General features: G+C 38.9%; 1 gene segment (V, D, J or C); it reads right to left on the bottom strand.

The window, feature by feature from the left end:
* Positions 1–1,359: 1,359 nt before the first annotated feature.
* Positions 1,360–3,773, bottom strand: LOC127186415 (Ig heavy chain V region PJ14-like). The segment is given in 3 exon segments: positions 1,360–1,427; positions 3,318–3,641; positions 3,725–3,773. Coding segments are annotated over 3 exon segments (438 nt in total).
* Positions 3,774–11,380: the final 7,607 nt, after the last annotated feature.

The raw sequence follows: 11,380 nt of genomic DNA, 5'->3' as shown, positions 1-11,380 counted from the left end.
TCACGTTTAATTTTTTGAGTTCTTTATACATTTTGGATATTCATCTAGCATAAACATTATGAGAACATGTGCCCCAAATTGGCTTGTGGAATCCTATGAGAAACTATGGACAGAAACTGCAGGGGAGCAACGAATGTTTCTTGTCTGTCATAGTGGTCCCACTAAATCACATGAAAACTCATGAGCCACTGTCGTTAGTACAAAAGAGGTTAGTGTCTGCCATGTAGTACCTCAGTAAAATAAATTATTAAATCTGACGTAGTGTAAAGTTTTGTCTCCATTTTTACTCAAGGAAAGCTCCTGTACATGGAGATGACAACAGAAGAAGGATGTGAGAGCATGAGCACATTCAGCCAGCTGGTTTATGGGACTGCCACCTCGCCTTCTCAGACAGAGAGATGCAGCAGGCGAGAGCCGTGCAAAGAGTGGGGGATCTGGAAGTGAACAGGAAAATGAAAAACTATTTTTTAATGAAAAGCCACTTTTTCTCACTACAGCCGTACGTAAGACTTTGTTCCACTTGTGTGGGAGGCTCTCACTTGAGTGGTTCTGCCTAGTGTTGCCGTAGTATGTAGTATAAAACATGTTCCCATGTAGCCCATACGGGACTCTCCTTACCATCCCAATTGCTTTGTTTTTCCATACTAAATGTAACCCATACCCTATAGTTAGGATTTAATTTATTTTCTCTGAGATAGAGGATGTGAGTGTTTGCACTTATTGTACTCAAAACATTGTTCCAGTTAACATGATGCCAATCGGATGGATAGCAGAATGAGTGTGCACGCAAGAGGGACATGACCTCAGATTCTGTGCTGACTGCTGAATTCTGCGTCATCCTTGATTAACCTTAGACAGGGCGATAAAAGTGAATTGATTTTGAGAAAAACAACGTGATGCTGTGTTTATTTATATAAAAACAATAGGCTGAACCATTAATTGATAGTTTCAAAACTATTATTCAAAGTTGTGGAGTGAATTTGAACATATCAGCTTGTTGTAAGTTAAGCCCTCATATCCACCACACAAGAGGCTCAGCCTGATGAGTGCTTCTCCAGTCACCTTGCTTGAAGCTGTCACTAATGTTCCCTCTGCAGTTGATGCGGTTGTATTTTTAATGGCTCTATAACTTTCACCTGACCGTGGGTGGATCTTGGAACACATTTATTCGTGACACCACGCCATGAAAATATAAAAAGGAAACTTATATAAGTGGAACCTAAGACATTTGCATCTGACAACTAAAATTGAGGGAAGGGTTTACTTGGTTTGTGGACGCGGATGTACAAGGACTTAACAAAAGTTATAGGGACAGATTATTCAAACATAAGCGTATGAAATTGACCAAGATGTAAAACACTACTTGTCATCTACTCGAGGACGAGTAGATTTATAGGTATCCCCAGGGACAATTATCTGTCTTAAAACTGTGGACACGATATTGAAAACATGACATGCTTAGAATTAAACCAGGGCCCAAATATCACTGGATTATGATAGTGTAGGAATGTTTCTAAAAATACAAGTAGAAGAAAAGTAAACCAATAATCACATTTCCCTGTGTTGTTGTTAGATACATTAAAACTCTAGTGAGGTTTTTAGATAAATATCAACTCAATAATGTTTTTATTTTGTATTATTTAAATTTTACTAACATTTAATTATATTTAAACTTTCAAAAATGTTAAAGTGGTTTTTCTTACATTACTACCTATACCACTGGTAGATGCATAATTATAATGTAGTCTCTGATTTTTTAAAGTTCCTGGAGTAGTTTGCATAATTTAGATTAATTTAAAGTTATCAATATTTTTAAGCTTTTACCTGATAAGCAAACAATTTTAAAGTCTATAATTCCACCCAAATAACTAAGTAGTATAAATAGTAAAAGTGTTATTTAATGTGGAAAAAGAATACGACAGATTTAACAGTACCAGACACTGGTCAATTTTGTTTTCATGTCTGCTAAGCCTGAATCAGGTCACTCAACTTATCTGTGACCATCTTCCTGACCAACAGAATTGTTGGGGCCCTTCTGTTATTTCTATTAAATCTATTTACAGAAAACATCACACATGATTTATAAATAGTTATGACCTTTGTTTAGTTGACACTTAACACCAAGGTGATAATTCCTCATGGTCATACAGAATTAGGAACGAGGCATCACAGAAGTCATGCCTGCTTATCATTTGCTATTAGGGGACACACTATAAGGACACTCATGCTGGTGCTTTTGATTGAGGTGGAGTGTGCCAGGATTCTGTGTCACATCATCTGGCTATGTTTTCTTTCTAACTCTCTAGGACTAATCAGAAGACATAATCAAGAGGAGGAGTTCAAGGTCTAGCCACACACCATTGATACTTCTGCTCTACTCAGGGAAAATACTTGTCTTGCTTTCTTGTTTAAAAACTTACAACTCTATGGATATTTAGATTGCTATGGTGGGGCACAGTATAAGAATGTCCAGAGTATGTCCTATAATTTCTTGGTCAAATGAAATGTTGAGATTTAGAAATGCTTGTCCTTGGCTCTGGATCTTTTATGGGGTCCTCTGGGGTAAGAAGAAGGAAACAATGGAGACTTCAGTTTCCAAGCTAGCATTGAAAATCCCAGTATCTCAAGGAAGCTTAAGTCTTTCTATCAGAAGTGCTAAAATGCAGAGGCTGAATTACAGAAAACTCAAAACTGTACAAAAATTTTTAATCAAGAAGTGCTTAGAATTTCAGTCCTCTTTTTAAAAATATAAGAATATTCAGTTATATATATACACACATGTATATTCAGATATATCACATCATATATGGAAATATAGGATTTTATATATATCAATATGTTATAATTTTAGCCATATCTGTAATTTTTATGTTTCACAAATATGAGTATATAATTATGCCTAATATATAATTATATAATTCTACACATGGATGATATATAATTATATATGATTTATATGTTCTATACATATGCAGATAAAAGGTTACATATATATGTATTTATATGGAACATAGTAAATTATATAACCTTTAGTCTGATAACAAGACGTAAAATGAATAGCTTAGATCATTTGTGGGTAAATAACTTCTTCTAGTGTGTCAACAAAACTTAAGTTTGGTTAGAATATGACAGTGGAGAATGTCTCTAGAGGATTGCCTTGGCCTGGAGAAGACAACTATTGTTCCTAGCATGAAATATATATTCCTGCAAAACATAGCATTGAATTTCCTAAATGAAGTGACCTAGAAAGTCCTTGCTTGGCTTCAGCGCCCCCTGCTGGTTTGAGCATCAGTGTATTATTTTTTGTGTTGGCTCACTGTGGAGTTCACTCACTGTGTTTCTAGCACAGTAGTAAGTGGCTGTGTCCTCAGTCGTCAGACTGTTCAGTTTTAAGAACACCTGACTCTTGGAGGTGTCTCTGCTGATGCTGAGCCGGGATTTGAGAGCTGAATTATAATATATGCTCCCACCACTCCATATTTCTCCCATCCACTCCAGACCCTTTCCTGGAGGTTGTCGGACCCAGTGTACACCATAGCTGGTTAATGAGAAGCCAGAGACAGTGCAGGTGAGAGACAGCGTCTGTGAGGGCTGCACCAGGTCAGGTCCTGACTCCTTCAGCTGCACCTGGGTCAGGGCACCTAGGGACAAGAACATCACCATCAGTCATATATCCCATAGATGACATGCCCAGATCCCTCTCCTGAAGCCCTGAAACACTTACAGCTTGGAAAGGTCAGCAGGCAGAGGAGCAGCACCAGGACGGCCATGCTGTGATGGAGGCTCCAGTGAGAAGGACATGGGTCTTCTCAGCTAGGCCTGGGCTTTCAGCCTGAGACTGAGGGCTGCTTTGCATTGGGGGAGGTTCCTGAGAGGATAAAAAGAAGCACACAGCAAGAACACTAGTTTCACCTCCATGAAAATGTAATGCAGTTCTCCTATTTCCATTGTTGTCTCAAAGTCTTACTGCTTCCTTCTGCTAACCTAAGGCTAGACCTAGAAGCTTCTAGCATCCATAAAAGCTAACACAGGCCTGGAATGTTTTCATCATCTGAGACTAGCTTCTTAGAAACTCACTCTCACCTGTTCTTTCTGAGTACTGGGCTGGCTGGTTCAACCCACTCATTCTGGCTCAAACTCTTCTCCCAGCTGATGTACTTAATCTTGCTTCTCTCTTGGCCTGGAATTGCTCTGATTGGACTCAAACTGTCAACCATCTGCTCTAATTGGGATTCTTCTCATTTTCTGGCTCATTCAGTCTTTACCTGAGTTCTCTTTCTGCAGCACACCTCTATAATATTGTCCTGGCAAAACTGCCTACTACTCTAAAAAACTGCCTCTTAAGTACCTTCCCTTTCCACTCTCTTCTCTTTAGGGTTGGGGGTATTTTTTTTTCTGTCAAATCTTCTCTGATTCATCAGCTTCCCTGCCACTCAATTATACATCACTTTCAAACATGGGTGCTTCCTTCTACAAACTAACTTTACCTTTGTTTGGGATAAAGACATGTACCACCACCATGCCTGGACCTAAGCTTTTCTTTACCCAATACTTGCTCTGTATCAGCCTGGCCTTGATCTCTGATCTGTTTGCCTCTGTCTCCTGGATTAAATGGGTGTTTCTATTCCAGATGGGTCACACAGACCAAGAAGGTCTTTGGATGTTATCTCTTGTCAGAACAGCCATGTTCTGAATTAAAAATTCCTCTACAGTTCCAAGTGTCTGAGATTTGCCCTGTGTTTTCTAGAGCAACTGGTAACAAAAAATCAGGAATACTTATGCTTCTGTCAATATTTCCATTTCCATATAAACAGAAATTGTATGATTCATACTGTGCAGAACCTTAACTGGGTCCATATTTCTGCTGTGCAGGCAGAAGAGAGTAGCACATCCTCAGTGCATGTGTATGTTCCTGTCAATTCTAGCAGAAGCTGAGGATAAAATTTAGTCAGATGATGCACATTGGCTCTTAGTCATGTGAAAGCCAGATTAAGCAACTACTTAAACTTTTCTCTTAGTGTCAATGGTGTAAATCTTCCTCTTTTCACTCACCTAGGAAATTCCACTTGTTAGGAAGCAATTCACAAACATTTAGTATGAGTGATTATAAATATTTGTCTGAGAGGAGACCCAAAGGATTGAGTTTCTTGCCATGTCAGTGTGGTGCACACCTGGGGACACCTTACTTATAGATGAGGTCCTGATTCATCTTTGTGTGTGTCTCCATCTGTCTTCTGTCTGTCTGTGTGTGCTTTAATCTGTTTCTCCTTGTCTCTTTATAGTTGAAACACATTACAAATCCAGGTTCCTAAATAAGATTATGGCATTCCTGAGGGATGGGAATGTCAGCTGTTCACAAAACCTCATGAAATGAAGTAACATGTGGGAGGGATCCAAGATGGTGGCACCCAAGTCACACATTGTTAGAGTAGTAGGACAGCAATGACCATTTATCCACTTAAGGACAGAGCTGAGACCCAGAAAACACCAGCACCTGTAACTCACAGGTGAGAGGTTCCTAAATTGTGCAGAGCACAGTTGAGTCTTTTCTCTGGCTACCCAGAAAAAGTACAGAAAAGACCCAGGTCCTCATGGTCAGAAGGCTTGCACCACACATCTGGCTGGAGGGCAGCCACTGGCTCCTGGGATCATGGGCACTTGCCTGCCTGGTGGGCAGCATCTGAAATCCCCAGCACACAGAAAGAGCTTTGGCTTGCAGAATCATTAGCATCTGTGGGTCCTTGTTCTGCGCAGACACCACAGTCTGGAACATGAGTAGAACTGACCACAGGTCACCTAAAAACCTGACAGGAAGATCTGGCTTGCCAAATAACCACCAAGGCTCCTGAGCTGGTGCAAAGAGTCTGAAATCCTCGGGGGTTGAAAGAACCTACGCTGGAAAAACACCAACATCTTTAGGTCCAAGCCCTAAGCAGACACCACAGTTGGGAACACAAGTTGATCTGACCTCAAGTCTCGCAGAAAACCCACAGAAAAATCCAGTTTCACAAACAGCCACCAGGCTCCTGGGTATGCCTGGCTGCAGGACAGCATCTGACATCCCCAGGCACAGAAAGAGCCTTGGCTCACCAAAACACCAATGTCTGTGGGTTCAAGCCTCAAGCAGATAGCACAATCTGGCACAAGTATATCTGATGCCAGGTCACCCAGAAAACCCACAGAAAGCTCCAGGTGTCCAAGCAGCCACTGAACACTGACTCCAAGCAGAGACATCAAAGTGGGAAGAGGTCAGCATAAGAACACAAGCAACAGTCGTCAGGTCAAGTTGATACCACCAGAAATCAGCAGACCCATAATGACAACAAGTCCTGAAGATAATATCACAATCAATGCACAAGGGAAGGATTTCAAATATCAGATTATGAAAATGATAGTTGCCTTAAAGGATGGAAAAAATCACCAAAACTAGAACAGGAATACATAAAGGAAGAGGTGAAAGAATTGAACAAAGTGCTAAAAGAAATTGGTGCAAGACAAGAAACTACAATCAAACAGGAGAAAGAAATGAATAAAAGGTTTCACGTCCTAAAAATGGAGAAAGAATCTATAAAGAAAACACAATCTGAGATAATACTGGAAATTAAAAACCCAGGGAAGAGGACAGGATCTACAGACACAAGCATTAAGAGTAGAACTCAAGAAATTGAAGAAAGAATATCAGGGATAGAAGCTATGACTGAACAAATGGATACAGCTGCCAAGAAAATGTTACAGCAAAAAAGCTCCTGAAACAGAATATCCAAAAAATCTGGGAGACTATGAAAAGAAAGACCATATCTAATAATCCTAAGAATAAAAGAAGAAAAAGAAGAAGAAGAATAAGAAGAAGAAGAAGAAGAAGAAGAAGAAGAAGAAGAAGAAGAAGAAGAAGAAGAAGAAGAAGACTTCCAATTGCAAGGCCAAGAAAATATGTTTACCAAAATCATAGAAGAAAACTTCCCCATTCTAAGGGGAAAATGCAGGTAAATAAACAAGAGGTCTTCAGAACACCAAATAGATTGGACCAGAAAGGAAAATCCTCCCACCACACAATAACCAAAACAATAACATACAGAAAAAGAAATAATGTTGAAAGCTGCAAGAGAAAAAGGCCAAGTTACATATAAGGCAAACTTATCAGAATTACACCTGACTTCTCAATGGAGATTATGAAAGCCAGAAGGTCTGGACAGATGTTATGCAGACTCTAAGAGACCACAGATGCCAACCCAGACTACTATGCTCAGCAAAAGTTTCAATCACCATAGATAGATAAAAGAAGACATTCCATGACTAATCCAAGATCAAACAGTACCTAACCACAAATCCAGCTGTACAGAAGATACTAGAAGGAAAACTCCAACCCAAGGAGGGTAACATTACCCAGGGAAACAAAAGAAATAAATATTTCCACATACACAAAAACAGAAGAAGGGAGGCTCACACTCACAGACACACAGTCAATGAATATCAACATCATAATAATAGGAACTAATAACCATGGGTCGTTAATATCTCTCATCATCAATGGCATCAGCTCATTAATGAAGAGACACAGGCTCACAGAATGGATGTGTAAACAGGACTCATCATTCTGTTGTATATAAGAAACACACCTCAACATTAAAGATAAATTTTACCTTAGATGAAAGGGTTGGGAAAAGGTCTTTTAAGCAATAGGCACCCAAGAAAAAAGCTAGAATAGCCGTCCTAGTATCTAATAATGCTGGTGTTTAGTTTTTTGAGCTCTTTTTATATTTTGGATATTAACCCTTGGTCAGATGTAGGGTTTGGGAAGAACTTTTCCCAGTCTGTACATTGTCTGTTTGTTCTCTTGACTGTGTCTTTTGCTTTACAGAAGCTTTTCAGTTTCATGAGGTCCCATTTATTAATAGTTGATCTTAGGGCCTGAGCTGTTGGTGTTCTGCTCAGGAAGTTGTCTCCTGTGTCAATGAGCTCAAGGCTCTCCCCCATTTTTCTACCAGATGACCATACTAGCCAAAGTATTCTACAGACTCTATGCAATTCACTTTAAAATTCCAACACAGATCTTGAAAGAACAATTCTCAACTGCATTTGGAAAACCAAAACAAAACAAAAATCCAAATAGTTAAAGCAAACCTGTACAACAAAATATCTTCCGGAGGCATCTCCATTCCAGATCTCAAGCTGTACTATAGAGCAACAAGAATAAAACTGTCATAGTACTGGCATAGAAATGGAGAGGTGGATCAAGGGAATTGCACTGAAGACTCAGAAATAAACCCACACATCTGTACAATTGATTTTCGACAAAGAAGCTAGAAGCTTATAATGGTAATAAGAAAGTACCTTCAAAACAAACAAACAAACAAACAAACAAACAGTGCTGGTCTAACTGGATATCTACTTGTAAAAAATACTAATAGACTCTTATTTATCACTCCTCACAAAACTAAAGTCCAAGTGTATTTAATATCACAACATAAAGCCAGACACACTAGAAAATCGTTTGTATAATAAAGAATTTTTAGACGACCCCAGTCTAAAGTGCAAACCACCACCTTGTGACAAGACTGCAAAACGAAAGTCCAAAGCCAGTAAAAGAATGCTGTATAATGATTTTGCTGTCCTTACTTCCCCCAGGGGTTGTTGGCCACTAGGCAATGATGATAAAGGGAGCAGAAGCAATGGATGGCATTTGGACAGCCTTGAGTATGACAGAAAATGCTTCTGGGTGTTGCTCAGAGAGAAAGCTCATTTTATTGTTTTAGGGGTAAGGCTTATAGCCTGAAACACCCCATTTGGAAACCATTACCCTTAAATACAGTATGATGGCCTGAAGAGAGCAACACTGAAATCCAAGGAGACTCACTCCCTCTGAACCAGTCACACGTTGATCTGAATTTTGAAACACGTTTATACATAATTTACTCTTAAGCAGGTTCTAGAAATTATAAGGACACTGGTTGTATTTTAAAATAATTTTCAAACAATGTGTCAGAAAAGAGAGTGAAAGCTGCCTTCCTATAGTTGCAAATGCTTGAAAAATCACAGAAATATTCCTAGGAAGAATTCAACACATCAAAACCACCACAAAACTAGGCAAAACAGGTTAAAATGTCCATGCAGGGTCCAGTGAAATAATTGTGATAAAGTGGTCTGGAATTCAAATGTAAGTTTATTCTTCACAAACAATCGCAGGTGTGTGCAGACACACACACACACACAATGTGTGTGTATTAATATAATATACTGTGCCCATATAACTTAATTGTAATAGAAGTTTTATGTCCAATATTTTTAAAGTCCTATTGCAGGCTGTTAAGGATAAATAAGTTATACAAGTTGATTGTTAGCTGATCAGATCATGGTTATATCAATTGATGGTCTACTTTTATCAGAAGATTTACATCTTAAATATGATTTCATAAAAAGTTAAGGTAGGATAGTTGGAAAAGGTCTTCAAAAACCTCAAAAATACGCAGAATATGACATTTAAAAATGTTTTTATTATTTTAAAAGCTTACAAAAAATGAGATGGGTTAACTCCTGGCAACACCCATCCTACCTCAAAGAGGATGATGAACATCAAAGTATATCCTTATGGAGATGGCTTCAAATGTGGTAAATGGGGGAAAATATCCTCAATTCTATCATAGACAGAATTCTGTCCTAAAAAATGTCGATCTTGGATGCAGGCAGAGTTAATGTACAAACTATGCCAAGACAGTGTAAGCAAGTAGTCCTCAATATTTCCTGCCTCACAAATATGTGTGTCAAATTTATTGGGTCAGAAGGCTGAAGAAGATGCTCCAACATAATAGAGAGATTTTGGTCACTAGTCAGGTAGAAAACTGTCTCTTTCTTCCTCTCATTAGGAAAGCTACTAACGTGTACTCCCGGCATGCCCAGGTAATCAAGTTCATTCCTTCCCAAATCCCTGATGGAGTTGAAGACCTGGTAGCTTAGTTTTACAATGATGCATAGTTGTTTAGGGGTGAAGATGTTTTTACATCTAGATAGATGGTTTATGTTGATAATGACAAGATGTGATGGAGATTGATTTACTTTCAGAATTTTAGATTCATCATGATAGGACAGATGTGTTCTTCAAGGCAGTCAAATACAAATATCCCAAACACTAAGAATATAGCATTTATATAGCTCCTGATTGTGTCATGCTTCTTCTTACTTTTGGTAGTTTATTGTATATATGTGTAATAATATAAATGTATATGGAAAAACTAAAAAATGTTTTAAAAAAGAACGGTACTTAACTCAGCTCCAAGACTTTGGGTTTTATGTTGTGAATGCCAATGTGAAACTACAATAATGTTAGATATTTGTATTTGTAATTAAAATATTTTTAATTTTGAGATTTTTCAAAATTGTATGAGTGAATAATGAGATTTACCCTTATTCATCAATGTGGCAAACCTACAATAGAAATCTCAAATGGTGGATGTTAGAATCTTTAAACAGTGTTTAAAAACATACTTAATCAGAGTCCTTGGTGACCTCTCCCTGTATAAGAACAACAGGTGACAGAATGTTCTCAAAGATGGAGAGTGCTCTGATCATACTGGTGGGTCCTCATCCTATCTAAGCAGTGAGGCCACTTCCTACAGCAGTCATCAGGTGAGAGCCCCATTTGTCCATGCTGCCTTCCTTATGCTGATGAACTGAAGTCCAAAGAAGCACAGCATGTTCACTGTGCACTTGACTCAGACTCTTTTCTATTGCTTCTGTGATGAGAGTCCCAAAACTGTGAAAACTGTGTGTGGAATCAAAATTGTGGAGCTTCTCATTCAGTGTCCTAAGCTCTGCAGTGACACTGGGCACAGCAGGACTGGGAGGCTGGGGTCCTTTACAACACTTGTGCCTCGGGATTCCTTCCTCACAGTTCTGAACCTCCCTGAGCATGAAACAATAAAGCTTAGAGACATCCATCTCTCATCCATTGCTTGCATCAGCCAGCCTTCTATCACCCAATGTCCTTTCCTCTCTCTTCCCTTTACTTTCAGGGAAGCATGCTTTCCTACGGAAGACACACATTTCCTCAGATTTTCATTCTTTGCATCATTGTTCATCAGAAACAAACATGTGGGAAGGAAGTGAACGAGGTCAGGAACCTGGATGCTGAAGCTGATGCAGAGGGCAGCAGCATAGAAAGTCATGAATGTTCCAAATATGTGTGCTCTTTACTTAACGACAGAAAAGGTTGTGAGATTAAGGTGGACTGGACTGCAGTGCAATATCCCAGTGACCTTGGTCACTTCACTCCTGATGCTGCACACAATTTCCATATTTGGCCCACAATATCTTGATTATCATGTTTTTCAGACTATGTGGAAAGCTGTGTTATACTTTGGTAGCAGGTGATCTCAGAGTGTAGGCA

The sequence above is a fragment of the Acomys russatus genome, unplaced genomic scaffold (genome assembly GCF_903995435.1).
Source record: "Acomys russatus unplaced genomic scaffold, mAcoRus1.1, whole genome shotgun sequence".
Classification (NCBI taxonomy): domain Eukaryota; kingdom Metazoa; phylum Chordata; class Mammalia; order Rodentia; family Muridae; genus Acomys; species Acomys russatus.
Note: the sequence above shows the minus strand (reverse complement) of the source record. Positions and strands in the feature narration are given on the sequence as shown.